Source organism: Hippichthys cyanospilos, chromosome 20 (assembly GCF_059441005.1).
Source record: "Hippichthys cyanospilos isolate Australia breed blue-spotted pipefish chromosome 20, RoL_Hcya_1.0, whole genome shotgun sequence".
Lineage (NCBI taxonomy): Eukaryota > Metazoa > Chordata > Actinopteri > Syngnathiformes > Syngnathidae > Hippichthys > Hippichthys cyanospilos.
This window is the reverse complement of record NC_142388.1, coordinates 2,857,506-2,880,594: the sequence shown is the minus strand read 5'-3', so window position 1 is coordinate 2,880,594 and position 23,089 is coordinate 2,857,506. Positions and strand designations below refer to the sequence as shown.

The 23,089-nt window shown below is 37.7% G+C and overlaps 1 protein-coding gene across 2 annotated transcripts; it reads right to left on the bottom strand.

Moving 5' to 3' along the window:
* Positions 1-16,940: 16,940 nt before the first annotated feature.
* epm2a (EPM2A glucan phosphatase, laforin) lies at positions 16,941-22,309 on the bottom strand. 2 transcript variants are annotated; one of them, XM_088402753.1, is made up of 4 exons: positions 21,971-22,309; positions 21,472-21,646; positions 19,387-19,646; positions 16,941-18,385 (listed from the first exon to the last, which is right to left on the bottom strand). In XM_088402753.1, the coding sequence occupies exons 1-4, from the start codon at positions 22,230-22,232 to the stop codon at positions 18,108-18,110; spliced, it is 975 nt and encodes a 324-aa protein (XP_088258879.1). In that variant the 5' UTR covers positions 22,233-22,309; the 3' UTR covers positions 16,941-18,107. The 2 variants fall into 2 exon arrangements, with proteins under 2 accessions (XP_088258879.1, XP_088258880.1); XM_088402754.1 differs by having other exon boundaries at positions 19,387-19,631.
* Positions 22,310-23,089: the final 780 nt, after the last annotated feature.

The following is a 23,089-nucleotide window of genomic DNA, read 5'->3' as shown; positions in this document are numbered from 1 at the left end:
ATTCAGGCTAATTGTTGAGTATCTGAGGGATGATGTGTCTGACACGGTGCAAGGCAAAAACAACAAAATGTATGAAAATGGAATTATCCAGGCAGGTTGGCATCGACCCTTACTAATTGGGACAATGACAACGAGCAGCACGCCCGTTTACATCCTGGGTCGACTTTATTCAAAGGAACCGAAGAACAAATAACCGAAAAAGACAGGGATCAGGTGCAGGAATCAAAACAGGCTTTATGAAAAGATTATGAACTCAATATGTTCTTGAAGTCAATAAAAATCAATCCACCGGGCTCCCCTAAACAAATGAATATGCCAAATATCACGGCGCCTTCCGTAGCCGGGCCCCCAGTGTGACTGATGACTAAAGTACACAAATGTGACACAAAATACACATTTTCAATCTGTGTAGGAGCTCTCCGAGTTATCGCTCTCCTGGCATCAGCGCTCTGCACATTGTTGTTGTTGTTGTTGTTATTCCGGTGTGTTCCTCTCTCGGGAAGCGCGTTGTCTATTTCCTGGTGCTTTTGGGCTTTTCTTTTTCCAGGGGAGGGATTGCAAAATCAAAATGCTCTTGAGCTCTTTTGTCTTATGTGCTTATCAAGATAAAATTTATCAGTATGTTTCAGGTGAATATAAGTACAGAAAACAAATGTTATATTCAGTAGGTGTTTTATTTCATTGTTTAAAAAGACAGATTCTCCCCCATACTTGAATGGTTTGACCCAACTTGTCACATGCCTCCACTCGTTACCTGTCAGGTTACTGATTTATTTTTATGAATAGATCTCTAGTGTAATCCCAAAAGAGGACGCTTTAAGATTATTATCGTTCTGTGGGTGAATATGTATTTGTTTATATCAGGTCTGACACTTTATTTTGATGATTTTTTTTTTGTCAACAAATATTGATTAATAACTAAGTTCTTTATTTTTGATAACAGATTTCTTCTATGATCCAAATGAGGACACTTTAGCTTGATTACTGTTTTGTGAACCAGTACAATAAAGTTTGAAAGGTTCTAAAGTTTTATAAATCAGACACTAATGACATTTTAATTTCTTTTTTGTTTTTTTAATCCTAAAATCCTTTGCACTGGTTAAGGGGTACTTGGCTGAAAACATAGGTGGTTCATGAGAACCACTGTACTTTACTATCCTATCCTATACTATACTATACTATACTATACTATACTATACAGTATAAATTTTCACGTAATAACCTGAACATTTTGTGTTGCACATATTAAACGTAATACTATTCCTTTCTGGAACATATCTATATTCTTTCCATGCTTTTTGTGGTGAACTTTAATTCAAACACAGTCCCGGATCTTTTTATTTCTCACCTTAGTGCAAAGTCTCACAAGGCTTCAACAGAGACATATGGAATGCCCTTTTGTTTGACTCTCCCGAGATTCGCCGCCCGGCTTGTCATTCTCGGCTAGCGAGGATGAATCCTTTCCATCGGAGGGTCTCCGGAGACACCTGAGGCGTCTTGAACTTTGCCTTACGCACTTTGAATAGATGGAGTCGGAGGTCGATTGCCGTCGCGCCTCAACCCAGATCGACCGAGTGAGATCATCCGCCGCTCCTTGGAGCGTTTGACAGCAGGATAACAGACAATATTTCTTCTCAAAGCGCTGACAATAAGAGCAAGTGCAGATTTGAGGTCCCGCTTGGAAAAAGCCTCTGGCGTTGCTGGCTTTCCCATTGGAGGAAGGCCAAAATCCGTCGTTGCTCACTGCCTGCATGCATCTTGAGGAACACTCCCATCAGCTGCTTTGCTCAGGGAAAATCTGCTGGCTTTTGGAGAACTCCTCTCAACTATTCCAAATGTTTGAGGATTTTCAACAATGCTATCATGCCGCCGCAGATGTGGAACTGCTGAGGATCTCCAAGTTTGCAGAATGTTGAAGAATCCCTTTCTTGAGTCTTTTTTTTCACAAAGAACAGAAGCATATTTCACAGCCACTGCAATACTTTTTAATGACTTGGTATAATTATTTTGTCGGCTTCTTTTGCTCTTGTTAAATGTTTATCAAGTGACTTTTTTTTTCTCCCCCCACTCGGATGGCCACCGAATTATGCCGCAAATGGAATAAATTAACAGCATCTTATTCAAGGGCACGGCCCAATTTGGACTGTGCACATTTCATTCCAGTCTAGACAATTTTTTTAATCTCCTAAAGCTGAAAATGAAATTGGGAGTTTTATAAAACTCAAACAAGAATCGTTAAGTAGCCTAAAAATGACTTCAAAGTTAAAATCAATAACGTGCCACATAGAGATAATTAGATTGCGCAAAATTAAATTCAAAGTAGCACGCGGCGTCGGTGCGACTTTTTAATGATCCATTATGTGTCTTTTTCGGGCGCGGTCACAAAGGCCGCGACGGGTCAGAAGATAATTTGACACGACGCGGCGCTTCGCTTGATCCGACGTCTGACCCGAGAAGACATAATTACCGTGACTACGCGCGAGCGTTCCTCCAATCGCTCTCAGCCATTAGCCAAACTCAACTGGCTTTTAAATGCCAGTCGTGGGCAATTTGATGACATTTTCCGAAGAAGACCTGTAAAAGCAACCCAGCCAACATATCAATTAGTAGCTGAAATTCAACGGTAATAAGATTTTTTTTTTTTTTTTCCAATTTGTCTCTAAGTGAATTAAGTGTAGTTTGAGCCATCTGATCTTTTTCATAATGCATGTTTTTCCTCTTCCTGAACTTCTGACTTAATTCCCCCAGAATTGTTTTTTATAACGCCGTATAAACTTTTAAGAATGAGGATAAAACACAGGAGACTTTGTTCCTGTCTTACTGATATTGTGCTATCACTTTGCTGTCGTTAAATGGGCAACGTACAGAATCTTGGCAGAGGATGAAGACTATGTCTTCCATTACGGTTGTGTCTCTGTGTGTTAGTTCACAATTTGTGTTCTAATCGCCACTGTTACCCCAAGATGTCATGTTCATTTTTTGCAAACATATTTGCAGTGTACCAACGTGAAATTATATGTGCCAATGTACTAACTGACCCACAAACAACAAATATGGCCGCCCCGGAGAAGTTCCACCCCCCATATAATATCATTTAATGAAAACTAGACCTATGATTATATTTTAAACATACTGTTGGTCATTAAGCAAACATTCATTTGCAAGTTTTTGAAATTTAAAATCATTTATTCTTTTTAAGGGAAAACGCTGTAAGATGGCTAACGGTAGCACGCAAGGTGTTTTTTTTGTTTTCAGTAAACTTTCATGTTGTGCTAGCTAGCTAGCTTGCGCTCCATATCAGGCTTTAGAAAGCTTTTCATTTTTCATTTAAAATCACCACCATACGCTGGCTAATGGCAGCGCTTTTTTTCACTTTTAGTAAACATTTACTCCATTCGCGTCACCTATGTTATGCTAGCTAGTGGCAAGCTAACAAACAAGGATTTCCAGCATCCAAGTTTGCAAGCTAACCTTTGTGGTTGTACTTTGTTTCCCTTTTGTGGTCCTGTGTTGAACTTTCTATTGTTGAGTTGTTTTTTTTTCCACGCGTTGTGCGCTATTCATAAAAAACTCTTTTTGTCATTTACACATTTGCTTCTGCGAGTCTTGCGAGGCTTTTAGTTCGTCACGGTCATGACAAAATAATGCCAGCTAAAACATGCACAAACTCTTCCTCTCTGACAACAATTTGCTATGGCACAATTGAGTTGAATGCGACGTTTGTTTCTTTCTAACAGTCAATTTGTTATTACCGTTTACGTGTGTTACCCCACCATTTGTGCTCAAATACCAGTCGCTTATTTCGATTCGATCTAGCCATGTGTCCAATGTGGTATTTTCGAAAAGAAGCAAACGGAGAGACCTGCACTAAAATGCTATCCTAACAAAATAAATTTAGGAAAACAAACGCCGAAATGATTGAAGTAGAATCCCCAACTATTATAATGTACATCCCAAGGCACCGCTTCATCCAGCTGCCATCTGCAGCTCCAATCTGCTCAGGCCAGCAGTATAGAAAGTGTATCAAGGCACAAGACCTCTCACCACTGAGGCTCAGTGACTCTCGGCACTGTGAAATAAGTGCAGTTCATTAAGGTGGAGGGGGGGGGGGGCGTTCTCCTGAAGCACACACCCCAGCGGACATGAGCCAGCTCCTTTCAAAAGAATTCAAAGATAAGGAAAAGCTGAGAGAGGAGGCCTCCTCCACACCTTTTCCCTGCTGCTGGCGTGGAAAGGCAAAAGAACCGGGAGTGATGCGGCGCATGAAAATAATGCGGGCGCAAACGGTGAAGGACATCTTCAAAAGGATTGAGGAGCAGGAGAAGGGGAGCTGGATGAACTTCAGCCGAATGACTGACTGCTTTTCGATAGATTCCGACCAAATGGCGCCGTTGGAAGAGAAATCTGGTGGAAAATGTCTTTTTGTTCAACAGCTGGCCCTCAACGTGGAGCGGCGTGACGACGAATGGAGCGCATGATCACTTTTTTTTTTTTTTAACTAGTCAGAAGGACATTACATTTCTCTCGAGGGATAAAAACAAATCAGATTCAAATTATTGTATATACTATATCAAACTATAGTTCTATTTAAATATGATGCATTTTTTTACAATCAGGATTGTATGAGAGATAAAATAAGGATTGGATCTTTTTTTATTTAATTTCAGAGATTTTGATGCACTTGGTTGTTTTTTACAGCTTTAGACTAACCTGTAACCTGTGCAAACGCTGTAAAAGGTAGTCAACAGTTGTTAAAAGTTGATATATATATATATATATATATATATATATTAATCTTATTTATAGTCGGTGTGGCAAGTGGGGGGTGCGACAGGTTTTCTCTTGATTTAGTGTCCAATTCACCTGCCATGCATGTTTTTGAAATGTGGGAGGAAGCTGGAGTGCCAATAGAAAACCCATGCAGGCTTGGGGAGAACATGCAAACTCCACAAAGGAAGGCTGGAGGGAGTGAGCGTTAGGGTTAACCCGCTGCATTACCGAGCCGTCCTCCCTTATTTCCATACACTTCAATTACAATTTTAAATCTTTTGTTTGCATCTCTGTCGAATATCTGTAATTTTTTTTTTTTTTTCCCAATAAGTCAAAACTAATCTCGCAAAAAACGCCTTGTGAAAACACATCACATATATTGGTATTTCAGGTGCCCGGGTCAATAATTCCCCATCCCTATTGAAATAATAATTATTAGTCCATGATGCAGAAGCTGATGGCCTCATTTTCCATCAAGAGGAGCTTGTGCCAGGAAGGCTTCTTCTTAATATTCAACAGCACACCACAACCGTTCTTGGAAAATAATCACAATTGGGACTAATTTCCTCCCCGGAATGCATATAATGTGATTTTCCTTATCAACATTTTTCCCTCTCACACCGTGGTGGTGTGAGCATGATTGGTTATTACTGGCGTATGCTTGAAACAAAATGTTGCTATGGCCGCGCTGAAGGAAGTCAAACCTTCTGTTTTCGTTTTGTGGAATAGATGAAAACATTATTAGGTCATCTATCCATAATTTAATAATCCATAATTTAATACACCATCCAGAGGGGCGAAAGTATCACGAAGCTTCGTTTTGCTGTCAATGGTTTCAAAGTAAGGTCGAGGCTTCAAAATAGGGTTTCAAACTTAAGTAGGTTTTCAAAGTTGAGTTTTAAAACATGATTAAGGCTTCAAGGTCCGGGTTCAAATAGTGGTACACAAACGAAGCTTCGTGAAGCACTTGCGATATTTTTGACTCCTTTCGATGACACTCTTGAGTTGAAGATGCAATGAAAATTTAATACAACATCCAGAGGGGTGAAAATCTCACAAGTGCTTCATGAAGCTTCGTTTCGCTATCAGCGGTTTCAAACTAAGGTCGGGGCTTCAAAATAGGGTTTAAAACTCAAATTTGGGTTTCAAAGTAGCGGTCGATGTAGTCAGCACATTAAAGTGTACTTTCATTAGAATTATTTGGTTCAATATTTTTTTTCATGGAGCTAATTTAAGACAATTATTGATTATATTATTCATTATATAATGTCTGACCTGTTAAGACATAATTACTGTGATTTAGCATAAGCAATCCTCGAATCGCCCTCAGCTATTAACCAAACTAAACTGGCTCATAAATGCCATTTGTGGACAATTTGATGACATTTTCACGAGATGACCTTTAAATACAAGCCAGCGCAATGAATTAGTTAGTTTAAAAGAAGGTTTTCAAACTAGGTCTAGGGTTTGAAAGTAAAAAAAATAAAATAAAGTAATAGTCACGTCTGTTAGCATTAAGCTAGCAGAGATGAGTTTAAGTGATTTCTTTGAATATTTTTGTTTATGTAAGCAACATTAGTTGAATTATTGTTTGTTTGTTTAACTATCTTTTTCAGAGATTAAATATTATTTTGGAAAACCCTTATTAAATTTGCTTTAGTTGTTTTTTTTGTGGAGGCTAGAAGCGATTAGTGAGCTCTAGAAACGAGAACAAAACAAACAGAGGAATCGCATGGCATTTATTTCCATTCTGCTTATCAGCGTCTGCACTATTGGATGAAAAGCCCCAATCAGCTGTACAAAATCAAACCTCTTGGCATTTCATTTCCGTCCCGTATTCAGAAAGCCACATTGTCTCTGCCACCAAGATAATATTCAATCAAAGGCACCCCCCCCCCCCCTTTTTTTTTTGACCATGCCGGTTGATCTCTAATCACAAGCGCCACGAATGAATCAAACCAATCAGACATGCATCAACACGACACGTTGTTTCGGCCCCGTCGAAATAATCGTTTGCTCCTCGCAGCGTGAAAAGAGAAATTTTACTGCTGTATGCTATGATTACAGCATCTAATATAAGCAATATCCAAAAGTGGAATGTAATAAGCGCTCATTGTTTCAGAGTCAATCACCTCCGCCTTTTTCTAATTTCCTCCTCTTCATTTCATCTTTTTATCTTATCTAGAATTACAGATTCTGATTCAAGTCATTACTCGCGGCAAAACTTAAACGAGGCGCTATTAATGAATCTATAGATTAAATATGATTTTTGAACTCAAATTCCCATGAAATATACAAGAACTAAAATACAGGGCGGCTGAAATTTTTCCTCCGCTACACTAGAGATGTCTGACAGGCGTGTTGATGCTTTGTATCAGTGCGTCTTGCGGGTAAGTATTACATCTGGCCGTCTTTGCCAAAGAGAGATTTATGGTGTAAATATAAACTTTGATATTTTATTTCATTGCGGAAAGTCAAGGCCGAGCAAACATTGAAAGCCCGAAATTGTTGTTGAAAGTTTTGTGTCTTCACTAAAGCTCGGTGGGCTAGTGTTCAAGGATATGCTTTGTTTCCTGACAAAGAATTCTCAAAGTGAGAGGACAAGTTTCCAAAATTAAGAAGTATATCATAGATGCAACGATGAATCAGTAACTGATTGAAAATCAGATGTTTTGATGATTATTTTTGATCATAGATTATTCGTTGAGAGACCTATAATTAGGGGTGCTCCGAAAAAACGTTTCCACTTCCGATACGATATCGATATTGCTTCCTTGAGTACTGTCCGATATTGATTTGATACGATATCAGCAGAGATGATTTTTTTGAATGAAACAATAGAACAATAGGTAGCAACAATTGATTGAGTAAATGGGCCATTTGTTCCAATTTTTTGCGTTGCATACGTTCAAGCTCAGGCGTGAGAACCCTGTGAAATAAATCAATAAATAAATAATAAAAAAAAAGAGATTTCACATCTAGAACGGTATAATCGGATACTTTTTTTAAAATTATTTTTTCATGCTGATATTAATGTAGGATTGGTTCAACACTGCAGAAGTATGGTGCCGATGGGCAGAACTGAACCGAGAAGTGATAAGGTCTGAGAATTGATTTTATGAGAAGACTTCAGGAAAAATTGCCTGAAACTATGAATCTGCTTTGGTCAATTGGTTCAACATTTGTATTTCACACCAATGAAAAACATTAAATGATTAAAAAAAGGTATTACAAGTCTTTGAAACAAAAGTTTTTTTTTTCAATGACTTTACATTAATTCCAAGCTTTTTCGTTAGAAGCTTTGTTTGAAATATTTGGTGAAAATGTGATTAATCTCAACCGATTTGTGATTAATCGCAAGTGATTAATTAATTGAAATGTTTAATTATTTTACAGAATTTGGGATGTGATTAATTTTGTGATTAATTAGTTTAAAATAATTGTATCACTTTACAGAACTAACATTTCTTCAATTAATCGGAATTTATTCTGCCTTATGCTCAAGCGATTGCGCGGCAAGTTTGAATAAAGGGAGCGCTCGTTTTTTACTTCGGCAGCTTACGTGGAAAACACACAATTTACTGTGATCGGCCAAGCGCAGAAGGGCGCGCGTTTTCCAATTCTCTATCCGCGAGGACGCCAAATTGAATCTACGGCAGACACCAAATAATGAGGCGGCGCGAGCCGTCCGCTCGATGAAGCGCCGAGCTGTCCTTCGGCCGCCGTCCAACCAAGAGGAGAAGATAACTTGCTCATGCATAAGAAAAGGAAGTTGGAAGCGTACTGTGAAGGGATAAGAGGAAACATGGGAATGGCGGAATCGGGCCCATTGTCTGGCAGCCAAGGAGCAAAATGAGCTGCGCTATTTGGACAGTTGCATGACAATAAGAAGAGCGCCGCCATTCGCACGCTCAATAACGGTGGGAAATATATATCCTCAGAATAATCATCTTTTTTACCTTCGATTTGCTCCTCAAAAGTTTTCTATCTTTTCATGCTTCCCCGAAAAAAATCATAAAATACTGTATAACTGCAGCATATCAGGCAGGATCGAAATGAGATTTGAATTTTTGGTCATATTGCGTCAAATGGCAAGCGGTATTCCAACGTTTCACGTTTTTATGAACAACTTGAGGCAATAAACCCTGCGCGTGTATTCGGCAATACTCGGGCAAGATATTTTGTGCTTGTTTATTGACTGTGAAAGAAAGCACCACGGGGCCAAGGAAAATATGATGAAATGGTGTTATTATGCTGCTTGATTTTATTTGGGGCTGATTTATTAACAGGATGTATTGCGCTGACATTGCCTGACTTTTGACGAGCAGAATGTGCCCTGAGTTGTGATAAACGCTTGAAACAAAACAAAAAAAACAGGATTATTTCAATGATTGAATTTTAATTTTTGAATAGTTGATGCATCTAACACTGAATAGCATGTTTTAACAACATTAAGAAAAGTTCTTAATTTATAGCGTAGAAATTGCAATTAGAATTCCTTTACTGATTCGGTCCTGAACATGTCAAAATAGGCAAATTGATGACTATTTATTTCCAAATTATTGTAAAAAAAAAAAAAAAAAAAAATCTTCATTTTAATAATACAAAAAATGGCAGCAACAAAATGGCAATACAAAAAATGGCAGCAACAAAAATTAAATATCTATTTTGCAACTGATTATCAAAAATAATGATTGATAAATCGACTACACAATTATTAACTTCTTCAATGCAAAAGACATTTTTTTTTTTGTTTAAGAGTCCAAACATACGATCCCAGGTACTTATTTATATTTTTTTTTTTTAAAGTTCGGGTTAAGGAGAGTCTAAAATTGACTGGTCATATTATTATATCATCAGAATAATGAGTTCAAGACTAGAGTAATCGATTACTTTAAGTAATTAAGTATTAAATCACTAATTTATACATGAAACGAATTGATTACTTAGGTACTTAAGTAACTAATTCAACTGATTTCTTTGGTATTTGAACACCTAAAATAATCAAAAAGTTAGCATTTACTTTAATACTTTTAGTACCCAAATAAATGATCAATTACTTTGGTACTTTTAGTACCTAAAGTAAGTAATCAATTAGACCTTTTTGTACTTCAAGTATTTTTTTTTCTGCAAGTATTTCATTTTTAACTTGCCTGCTTTAGCAAAATACTTGAAAGGTTTTACAAAAAAAATATGTATTTAGTACCTAGTTTTTAATATATGGAGGAAAAAAAAAAGTAGGAATATGTTTCTGGCATTGAATGAGTTTTTTTCCCCTCTCTTTTTTTCCTTCTTTGCAAGAAAAGAGTTCAAGATGACCTTTTGTGAGGTGATGCTCTGATTTTGTCGTCATTACCTGCTCCAGGCTGTTATTTGCTGCATTGTGCCGCTCAAAATGTGACACGAAATTACTTGCAATTCCCTTCTGCCCTCTCATCAACTCAAGCACAGAAGTAGTGTGTGTGTGTGTGTGTGTGCGTGTGTGTGCGTGCGTGTATTCGCCAAGGACCAAAAAATAGATAAGTCATCTTCTCCGGTAGAAAAGATTGACATTAAAGGGAATGGAGCGTTGTTTCTGAAGATAAATGGAACTCCGCTAGCAACGTTAATGCCTCATTTGCAAAAGTCATTTGAAACGACTGTTGGATTTTGAACGCTTTTGACAGCGCAGATCTAATGTTTAGGTGTGGCCAACACGCCCGCCCCACTTAATATGGCGGATTACTTAAATGAATATGACAGCTGCATTTGACATCTTAGTAGAGTTGATTTGCTTGTGATTGTCGCCCTGAGGTATTGCGCAATCGCACGAAGCGTCAGATAAGGTGTAGTGAGCAGGAAGGATTTCGAAAAACGTTTTTTTTTTCTCAACTAAACACTAACCAAAACACTGAATTGACAAGTTAAATTCTATCATAAAATAATCTGCCTGTCATTTTTTTGTGTGAATTCAGCCATTGATTTCATTGTTTTCTATGTGAGTGAGTCAAATGAATTGTTTATGTTAGCGCGCTAGCGCTAGCCATAGCTTGTAGTTGCTAATCGTTATTGTTTGGAGTGGGACTCACTCCTATCCTAGATTCGAATTTCTACTCATTATGAAATCATGATATAATCATTATTTATTTATTTTTAAAGAGTCCAGCATTCAGTTCCAGGTATTTTTTGTACAATTCTTTCATTCTTTTAAGTTACTACTTTACAATTACTTCCAGTAATGAATTAATCAATTGATTACTTGAGTACTTAAATTACTTTTGATAAATTAATGGAAAAGTGTAAAATTTTTGGTCATTAAGTATAAAAGTAAATTATTAGTTTAGGTAATTAAGTACAAAAGTAATCAATTCCTTTTGGTACTTCAGTAATTAGTACTTTACTGTAGGTGCTATCTTACTTGCTTATTTTATTAGATCAAGTAATCAAAGTACTTCTATGATTAGTTATTTAGGTACTAAAGTAATTGAATACTATTCAAGTATGAGAAAATTGACTGATTTCAGATTTAATTACCTAAAGTAATTGAAAACATTTACTACTTAATTTTTCTACCAGCCATGTTTAAATTCCAAATACTTGAATATTTTTTTGAATGGAGAGGCAATGTCAGGGCTCTTAAATGAAAAGATTGTGGCTTGATTGACTTTGAAGTTCCTGTTGAAAATTATTTGTTATTTACCAGCTCATGGATTTAGTAGCTAAGTAGCACATGAAGGAAATATACATTTTTATAGTGCTGCAATATTGTTGCATTGTTATTCATTTTAGATTTTCGGCATACAATTAAAATCTGAGTAATTGAAAAGCGGGGAATCAGTTAATGAGCACACATAAAGGTTTATATAGAAGCATGCTTCTCCACAAAAACATTTTTTATGTGTTTTTAAATAAGGAAATTGGCACCATAATTTTTAACATTAAAAGATAGTAAAGACAATCAAAACGCATAAAATAATAGACACAAAGAAGACTTTCACCTCTACTTTAAGTGCTTTTACAATGATACATAACAGGGTTATTGTTTGTGCACTTGTGTTGCTGCACCACTTGTGTTCAAATATCTGTTCCATAATACTGCTATAGATGCTATTTTTTAGCCCGTCTGCGGGATTTTTTTTCCGCTGCTAGTCCTAATTTATTTGCACATTAGCCTCTCTTGTTCAAACAGTTTCGTGTAAATGTAAATTCTGTCATCAAGTGGCAAAGCTATTAAAAAAACTTGGCGCGCAAGTCCCCTGTGATTCATGACACGTCGTCATCTGTGATTTATGAGCGCGGCGCCTCGTTCGGGCTAATGGCAGCCACATTTCTGCTCGTCCCTTCACCGACGCGGCCATCCCAGCCGTGGATTCGGAATTAGGGGAAGGCCAAAAGAAAGGAAAAGAAATGATAGACAGAAAGGTTTTTAATGGTCTCGACAGCGCGGAACGCTTCGCTCGTTGACACTTCCCGCTCGTTTTAAATTGGAAGAGAAAAGACTGATGAAAAGTGCCCGTGTTCCAATTAAGCATGTGTGATTTTTTTTCCCAAAATTGGTGTTTCAAATGATATTTCTGGCTTGAATTGGAGGACAAACTACCGTATTTTCCGCACTATAAGGCACACCTAAAAGACCATGCACCTTTAGATAGTGCATTAAAGGCGAGTTTTCCATTTTGGGGGCCGAAAAATAAAAGAACGCAATCCCAGCCACTACTGTAGCTTCTATTCTATGCGCCTTGTAATGCGGTGCGCCCTATCCATCACTTTTCAATCCGGTGTGCCTTATAGTTTAAAAAATACGGTAAGATGTTGTTTTCATGTGATTGCACAGCATTTACTCTCCCAAAAAAAAAATGCGGTGATACCTTGAGTGACAGGTTTAATTCATTCATTAATTCATGATAAAATCAAAATCACAGCTAAATTTAAAAATAATTGCACATTTACACCAAGTATTTTATTTAGTCAGAGTTGTCTGGACCCGCATGTATTTGGATCATTTAGCATCCATTGATCCCGTCATTAGCACGTTAAGTGCGCCGTCGGTGTTGGCATCTGGCATGATTGATGAGTTGCGCCAGTGGAGGATTCGCGAGCTACTTACTTTTTCACGCATGGCCATCTTTGTTCTTTCTCTGGAACCTCATCGACTTGGTTATACGCTAAAGCAAATACGGAAATGAGTCCAATTCAACTTTAGTTCTCCTAACTGTGGAGAGCTACTGATGTCATTTTGATATAAGTCTGAGATAGAGTTTGGATTTTTTTAAAATCCAATCAAAAGGCATATTTTGGAATAAATATTTATTTTTTGACTAAGAGTATTGTAATGGAAGAAAAAAAATCATAATTGGAACTCCTGATGTGCCATTTTGCAGTAAAATGCACATAAGGAAATACAAAAAAAAATCCACACTAAGCCACGGTATTATATATATATATTTTTTTAGTATTTTAAGCCCCACTTAAAATGCTTTAACTTTACAAAAAATTGACAGTGTACCTAATCAGGTGCACCTTATGTATGGATGTCAAATTGAAGTTTAATAGTGTGACTCATTTGCTGTATTTTTTTTGCGTGTGTCTTATAACCTGGTGTGTTGTGTATATAGAAATTTAGAAAAATATAAAAAAAAAATGTAAACTGCCCCTTATAATCTGCTTATAGTAAAAAAAAAGTTGTATTTTTTGCAGGGGATAAAGAATATATACTTATTGTTTGACTGTGCATCTACATGTGTTGCTCCACCGTTTGTGTGCCAATATTCCTTTCATTAAGCGTTATTGCACTGCCAATTTCATGCTCACAACAACAACAAAAAACCTCACGCTTTGTGACAGTTTTTGTCATCTTCACAACAGCACCATTCACCATTTTTTTTAAACCCCCAATCTCCTAAACATGCATTTTAAGCACAAATGTCCCCATCATCGGCAAGAGTGATTTTTTTTATTTTTTTTAAAGATCTATTTTTGGCCGGAAGCACAATCTGTAAAATGTTTTATTCATGTCAGCAAAGCTATATGTGAGCTGAGATGAGTGAAAATGAAACGGTTGAGGATGTGTCAAGCAGTCAGGAGCTTGATGAAACCATCAAGATGCGACGACAATGAGTCTGAGCTTCAAATGTCCTCCTCTTGCATCGCATTTCTCTTAAACCAAGTGAATTTCATTCCCCTGTACCTGTGCAGGTGTCATGACGATAAAGTGACCTTCTGACCTTCTTCGGAACTTCTAAATTTATAGCAAATTTTTGCAATTTTTCTTGAAAAAGTGTAATAGCCTGCCTCATATGACTGCAGTTTGAAATCAAAGTAATATATATTCAACTTGAATGCGTGGCATAATTCATCTTAGAAAACGAAATGCATTATGGAAAGGCAAGCTTGTGTCTATGATAAAAAAAAAAAAGCATCAAAAGCCATTCGGAATAAAGTCAAAAGCCACCGATAAGGGAATTATTAGGATGCGTTTACGCGCAGCAGTAAATACTTTTCCTATTTTTTTGCACAGTGTGCAGAAGACACAGAACGGCTGCATATATTAGCGCGCTCATTATTACAGCGCCCTGAGACAAAGGCTGCATGTAATTGAATATCATCCAGCCACTCGCTGCCTCAAATTGCCTTTACGATGACCGCCAATGCAAATGATGCATTCAGGTTCAACTGGCCGATGAATTAGGTTAACAGATGTCTGCAACAGGACAATGTCCTCTCTTTGGCTTGTTTTTTGGTTTTAATCGAGAGCAGTTTTTTTTTTTTTTTTCAGTTTTTAGCCAAGGACCCCCTATCTGGAAAAAACTTAACAAAATAAAGATTGCAAAGTCACAATTAACTAATTTAGCAAAAAAGTTGCTTCATATTACAATTTATTTGCTCTTAATTTGAAAAGAAACTCATGTATTCTTCCTCTTATGGCATTAAAAATTGATTGAATTTTCACCTTTGCGTTTGAGTTACATATGTATTTTTTACAATTCAAATATTAATAACACCTTGTTTGAAATTTTGATACGCTATATATGCTCCAATTTGAAGCTATTTAAAGGGAGTATATTTCAAGGAATATAAACTGTAAATTTTCCGAAAAGAGAGATTTCATAAAGTAAATCCAGAAACTGTTTTTAAATCGACAAAACCATATATTTTTATAATATATCAAATTAATAATTACCGGTATATAATTTTAAACTCTTGATTTGCCTTGGCACTGATCTGAATTGTCTTTTAATGTAATCAAGCGGATTTTTTTTCCTATTCTTCAGATAGTACTTTCCACAAATCATCTTCATTCTTGATTTCTGATTATCTATTAAAAAAGTTTGACTGACTTAACTGTTTAGTTGACATTCCCATTAGCGCAGCTCCATCTAGTGGATGCGTATTGCAGAACACAACCCTAGCTACTACTGTAGCTTCTATTCTTTACGCCTTATAATGCAGTGTGCCCTATATATGAAAAACGTTTTATAATAGGACATTCATTGAAGGCGCACCTTGGAGCGCGGAAAATACGTGAAATATAATTGAAAAAGAATCAGAAAAAGGTTTGGAAGCAACTTCACATGATCTCAAACGCATTGAGAGGTGCAGAAATTCAAGCTATTAAATGCACAGTTGAAATTTCAGGCAATTTGATGCACTTATTTTCGTTTTTTTTCAGTTTAAGACTAATCTATAACCTGTATAAACTGTAAAAAAAAAAAAAAGCAGTTAAAAGTTGATTTATATTAATTGATTTTGATTGTTTATTTTTGTTGTTGTTAATTTTAAATAGGATGCAGTATTTGTGCGGTGTTTGACGTTGGGTTTTACTGTAAACCTCAAGTGGAAGTTTCATGAAATCAGTTCAAGCCCGACAAATGTTCATATCTTAAATTTAACTCGTATGTCAAGGTACCACTGTAACATTTTACCTTTTGACACAACGTCTTCCAACAATCGACCTTACCAATAAGGAATGCGGCCATGCCTATGGCATCATGTTGCCGAAAAATGCCTCGGATGATTTGAAATTGCGGGAATAAATCCTACCTCTTAGGTGGGTTCACGCTCGGGTGTCTGTCTGTCTGTCTTCCTGCCTGGGAGCAAAGTTTAAGAGTCATTGCAGGATTCTTCCTTCGAGCACGTTGACTGACTGCCTGAACCAAGCAAATGATTTGACTCGCACGGAAGAAAGCTGGACTCTGATGAATATAAATCATCTGCGCCCGTGCATATTGTGTGACTTGACGAACAACTGAGCTGCCGGAAAAAAAAAAACAAAAAAAGTTGAACTCCTCGGTGATGAATGAGAGCGCCGGGACGCAGGCTTAAACGCATGAAAGATGTATGGTAGCCTAAAGTCCATGTCAGAATGTCAGAGGAACCTTTAATGAGCTTTAAAAAAATAAAAGAATACTTTTGTGAAGCACACCGTACGGATAACAAGGCCAAGCTATTTGAAGATATTTTAGATATTTTATCTATATTTTAGAGATTCTTGCCATCGTGCATACATGGTACCAATGCGGGACCTTTTTCATGATTTCTCTGCGAAATCAAAGGAGAAAGCATTGGAAAAAAAAAAATGAAATTCCACGCTGATTGGATAATCATGTTAAAGTTCAAACTACAACCATGCCGCAAATTCGAAACTGTTGCAGCTTGGCGTACTATATGATTACGACGCATATGTTCATGGGTACCAGGTTGGACAGACACACACTCATTATAATCGATGGATGTTAAACCTATGTGTTATATTGCATTTCCTGCGATTTTTGATTCAAGCGCTGTAGTTGAGCTAAAAAGTACCCCTGTACTCATATTTTGAGGTAAGCCGATAATGTATAATTTTTTGGCAATTTTCTGACATCAATAGAACCCTGCTAACAAAATTGTTTCTGTGTAAAAATGGTAGAAAAGTCGCAGATATCCCTTTTTTTTTTGGGGGGGGGGGTTAATAATTGATTAATAACTACATTATAACTTTGCATGACTCGTTGACTGGAATCAATCTCTCGTTTTGTCTTTAAATATCCATAAGTAGTCCGCCTATTCTTTACAGTTGTTAAATTGCTAGCTTTCCATCGCAAAGCGAAGTCTACGCTCTCATTGATCAAGCTCGTCTGTTTTGAAAATGAAAGCGAAGGGAACACGCAAATATAATCCACCCTCGAAGCAGCAACACACAGTGACTCATCTTCACACAGCAACAGCATTTATTCATTTTACATGTGAATATTTTTAGCCTGTTCCATCCATATGGATTTTTTGCTCACATGCGTGAGTCAAAAGCACTCACTCATTCCACTGTATGCATGCATGAAAGTGTAATGAGAAGCGTCTTGAAAAAAATATGAGTCTTCGCAAGAAGTTCCGAATGTAACACAAAGAATATTCCAGTAAGGTGCATTCAAATTCTTTGGCGGTTCTTTGCTTTTGGAGGAGAAAAAAAATCAGTGTAATCATAAAATAGTAGAAAACTCTGTCGGCAATCTGGGGCAAAACTCTTTCCCCAATCTCTTGGGGTAGTACTTTTTAGTTGTGCGTGAGATTTTAACATTGCAATTCTATTTTCAAATTAAGAGCAAACAAATTGGAACATGAAGCAACTTCTTGCTGAATTGTTACGACTCCTTTGTAAAATGTTGGTGTGTGTTTAAGTTTCAAACAAGGGAGCGTTGTTATTCATTAGTGGCATAGTTTTTCTGCAGTACATGAGTTAGCTTCAGGACATGCTGAACAAAACATACCTAGAGAAGCCAAAATGTCATGAATCAGACAAAGCACTCTGTTTTAAATGTTATTTTGTTCATATTCAAAAATGCTATACACAGGTTATGGGGTGGTTGGCTGAAAAAATGTGTCATTTGGAAAAAAACGGTTAAGAATCACCGCCTTAATCAACCAAAAACCAATTGCTAGAAAATTGTCACTAATAACAATGGGCATATATATAACATTTAACAAAATGCACTCATATATTGTCTTGCAGTTCCTATAACACAATTAAACAAAACGAAATTGCTTCATGTTCTAATTAATTTTCTCTCAATTTGAAAAGAAAAATGCAGTTGCAGTCACAGCATTGCTTTAACGGTAACCCTAACCATAGGGAGGAGCTTTGTGAAAAACGCTGTCAAATTTTAATATTCTAAATTGGCCACGCGAGTGCAAAGGACCTGTCCACACTTTTTTTTTTTTTTCCCTCTTTGCTCTTCCGCCTCCTCAGCATGATGCGCGTGCACTCGTGGCCGACAATGAGGCACTCTACTAACTAGGACTCAATCCATGGCTCGTTTACGACGTGATCGTCAAACACGTATTCAAAAACGAACCCCTGCTTTCAAGAGCACAAAATTCCATCTTCACGATTCTAAGACGGACGATCGCAGCTGGCCAAATTTGCAAAGGAAGTCATCCCGGGCCCGCGCTAAAGCCTCCTCGTCGACGTACGCCACGGGCCTCCTGGCCGTCACCACGTACTGCACCTTCCTCGGGCTCCAGCCCAGCACGTACATGAGCAGGCCGCATACGGCGGCCGTGGAGCGCCCCACGCCGGCGTTACAGTGGACGTACACGGTGTGTCCGTTCTCCAGGAGACCGTGGAGTAAGAAGACGGCCTGGGGAAGCATCCGGATCCGACCTGCGCCACCGCACAAAAATTACTTAATGACGTATACGTTCGTGCTGTGTTAGTTGGTCAGTTAGCCGCATTAGCCTGCTAGCATGTCAGTCTTCGCTACCTCTGGCAAATTGGGTAACAGTATTCCACACAGACAAAAGAAGCTTTTAATTGCGGCTTTGTTTTTGTCGAACTTGTCAAATAAAACTATAAATTGCGGTAATTACCTTATTGCGCTTCTGAATTATGACGTACTTTTGAGTCAAGGCACTGCTATTTTGCTGATTATGATTTTTTTTTAAATTTTCTATTTTGGTCTCATTCTAAGTTACGTTCGGTGTAATTGCGCTAGCTACCACTAGATGGCGGCACACTCATTTTAGAAATGTCAAAGAAGGAGAAGAATGAAACAAGAAGTACTTAATTTTAGTTTGTTAAAAATAATAATAATCATGGATTTTTTTAAAAAAACAATTTTATTTATTTTATTGCTTTGTATTGTTTATTTTTAGTCAGCAAACAAAATAATACTTATATATGTATTTATGTTTTCAAATTACATAATTAGCATTTTATTTTTAACTAAAGGAAGAAACTTGGAAAATCAACAAACCCATCAATAAATATTTTTCATAATTGATTTAATGTTTAAAGTCCTAATGCTCAGAATTTTAGCCTTTTTACTAGAAATATTTCAGATTTTGCTGTTGTTGTGTTGAATTAACGTAAGATCCACTTTGACATTTTTGCTGATCTTTTGTGGGGCATTACAAACCAGCAACTGAATCATCAATCACCCCCCCCCCCCCCCCCAAAAAAAAAAGAGGAAAAATCTGATTATTCAACCATTGATTAATCAAATAATTGCTAGTTTTGTCCATGAACTCTCTTTGGGCATTATTATTGATGTGTTTCATAAGTTTGTTAGTTTGGGTAAAAAAAAAAAAAAATGGATATAAGATGGATTTACCTAACCCGGGTTAGCGGAGGGGGTATTTCTGTACCCCAAGCGCTCCACTTACCCTCAGTGCTCATGTCAGGCGTGGGCAGCCACACGTACACCAGGCCGCAACGCTTGTACAAATGCATCATGGCGTCCGGCGTCATGTCTTGGCCGAGGTTCCGCCGGCAGCCGTGGCAGTTGCTGATCACGTCCCCCTCCGTCTGGAAGTTCATGACCGCGCTGATACCGAGGTCGTGCTTCATCTTGACGCTCACGTGTTCCGCCAGTCGAGGGCAGCTGCCCAGCCAAAGCCTCGGTAGCACTCTGGAGGCCGCAGACCTGGATGAGTTCCCAACGGACTCTCCGAGTCAACGTCCGAGTTCATTGTTCGCGACGCACCGTCACGCGGCTTTTGAAGAGATTTTTTTTAAACCGCAATTTGCTGTTTTCAGACTCTATAAGCAACATACCGTGTTATGTGTTGTCGAACCATAAAAACATGGAGGGATTGTCAAGGAAGACACAGAATGCTACAAAAGATCACTCATTACTAACTGTGGCCTTTGGAACTTGATTTGTCGAGACGGGCGAGGAACGATACTTGGGATCGGTATCGGGCTGATAACAGGCTCATTTTTTAGATATCCAAAAGGGGGTGTCCTTGTTATAACTTTTTCACTTTTGATATGAGACCAACATTGCAGCCCAGAGTATTGTCTGATACCAATATCAATACGAAAAGATATCAGCAGGAACATGACATCACTTTGTTTACCTTCTATTTTAATGATAAAATGTTGGAAGAATGTCTAGTCTGGATGGGCCTATCAGAAATTCTGAATGTAATCTGATACAATCCATTTTAAGTTAATTTTTTTTACTTTTTTTAAAAATGTTTTTAATTCATGTCATTGTGTTAAATTAAATTCTAAATTTCTGAATTATTAGGCGTGTCCTGATACAACCTATTCACCTCTGATTGACATTGCAAGCTAGAAGAATTATACAGGATTTCATTTGTTGTTATTGTTTGTTTTTTTGAAACGGTACAAGAGGCTTGATCAAGTGATACTATTCAAGAAAAATAGTAACAGTAAATATGAGCGAATATGAGAAATTTATCAGACAGAGTCCGGGAATGGACCGCTTGTGCTAATATCGGTTTTGGATGTACATCGATATAATCCAAAAACTGAATAGTTTTACTTGGTATCGGTCTAAAAATTTGATATTGAATCAGTCACCTTTCAAATGAAACCTCGTATGATCCTGGCTGGTCGGAGCAAAAACTTGTTACAAGAATACACCAAATTTTGCTTTCTTTGTGACCCATAAAAGAAGAGAGCGAGGTTTGTTGTGACACATTTTTGCTTTTTCCAAGGACGAAGGGGTTAGAATCACCAAGTGGACAATCTTGCGTCCCGTTTCTGACAGCAAACTATTCCCGGAAAATTGAAACGAGCAAGGTCGAAATCGAAAGGACACCAGAGGCTAAAGAGGCCAACTGAGTCTTTTTTGTTAGGAGTTAAAACTCACTCGCTGTCATAAAAGTACGCCTATGACAGCTTTGTAGGATGAGAAAATTGTCCGGTTCAACCAGCCGTTGAGAAAAATTGATGAAACGTCCCAGACGATGACTTCCTCACTTCAGCTGTTTGAGTTACGCCGCAGATAAAGCCAGCGGCAATTAGCTGAGTATTTAAAAAAAAAAAAAAATGGAGTTACTACTTGCCTAGCGCCATTCAAGGCCCATTAAATCCTCCTCTGGGCACTCGTATATGTTACATATTCATTCAAACAGGAAAATATTTGATGGTTTTACCGGGGATATTTGCCAGATAAATTATTCGAATGGCGCCGCGGTTGCTTAGTAACATCCAGCCATCCTTGTGCAGCGATGTTAAACGGTTTCAATGGACTCGCGAGGCGTTCTCCAGCGGGCGGGGAACTCTAGAACTTGCAGTTAGTTGGGCTATTTTGTTTCTTAATATGTTGGTGGTCTCCAAACAATAAGCAAAGAATTTGCATTTGGAGTTTTCACTTGGTGCCGAGGAACCGCGTCGAAGCGAGGCATTAAATCAGAACCCGCCAGTTGGACGGGCTGTCAAGTTGCGTTTGCTTGATGGAAGCTTTTCAATTCGCCGCTGGACTTTTATTTTATTACCTGGAGAAGTGCATGGCATTCTCACCCGCCACGCTAAAGTAGAAATTGGTGGTGTGCTTCATCTCATCCGTGTGGCCCGTTTCTTCAATCCAGTGGCCTATGGGGTGGCAGTAGACGCCATCCACCATGTTTTGCTCGTCGTAGGTGCATGTTCTGTCGTGGTGGGGACCGTTCCCTGCGCACAAGGACATGCAGAGTCTCGATTAGGAGTCGACAATCGATATTTGGAGTCAATGACTTAATGTAAAAGATGAAAAAAAGCATACAATGTTATATATATATATATATATATATATATATATATATATATATATATATATATATATATATATATGAGTACCGTATCGCCTCTCTCAATTCAGTCTCAGCACTTTGCTGCCATCGTGTGGTCAAAGGTTAAAATTACACCAGCTCAAGTTCCATCACATTTATTTGGTTTAAAAATGTGTTGTAGCCATGCGGTGAATATTGAAGTTTTTTTTTTTTTTATGTCGTGTACCTTCCCAAACATAATCGCCGCCCGTTCTTCGGATGAACTTGAACCACATCGTATCTTTAAAGGGAGCATTCAGCCGGACGTCACCGAGCCACAGAGCCGGTTCCCGGGTTGACACCGAGCTCCGGCACGATCTCATCCGAACCGCTTTGCTCGGATCCCAGTGGCCCATTTCCTCGCGCGAACCCAAAATAAACAGCTCGACGTCCGGCGAATCCGCAGTGACGATGACGCCGAATCGGAACAACATGCTCGACACGGCCATGTTGTCATTTAAAACGTAAACGCTTGCAGCTCTTAAAATAAACAATATATATTCGGGAGCGTGTTAACGGAAGTAAAGATCGGTTGAATAAAACAAGAAGCTCCCAACAGTATCGCCACCTGCTGGTATCTTTGTGGAAAAACACTAACTTTATACTGTATGTTTTTGAAACCTTTAGTAGTTTCTCAACAGTTTTACGCCAATTACTTCTTAAAAATAATTTCTTAACCCTCCAAATCACGACAACATTGAAATACATTCAGTAGGCATTTTCCAAAAAGTTAATTTACTGTTGTAAGCCAAAGTAACGTTGTCTAATTTGAGCTTTAAGTGTGCTTGAATATGCGACAACACAAAACTTCAAAATGCACATAAAAACATGTTTGAAAAGTTCAACTGTTTTTAACATGTAATTAAGTGATTACAACGTGAAATTCTAAATATATTAATTTGCAGTATTGTTCTTTTAGAAATGTACTTTTTCGTTTCAAATATATAAATGACGAAAACCATGTTACTAAGGTGATTAGTTAAAAGACAAGCAATTCACACCAGCAATCAACCTTTATTTTTAGGTATTACAACCACAATTCAAACTTTTCGATAACATGGGTTTCCTGACTTCAGGCTAAAATAGAGAAATTGCTCATTGGATGCATATATGGAAGTCTCAATACCACCCAAAATGAAAATTCTATGCTCTAGTAGAACAACAGTGATGATGACATAAAAATAATGCTGTCATTTGCATAGCTTATTCAGGAAACTCAAAGAGGAAAAAATAATAATTTTAATGCGGTGAGTGGGTAAAGTGTCAAAAAAAAAAAAAAGTCTTGCTGCATTGTGCCTGGTCTTAT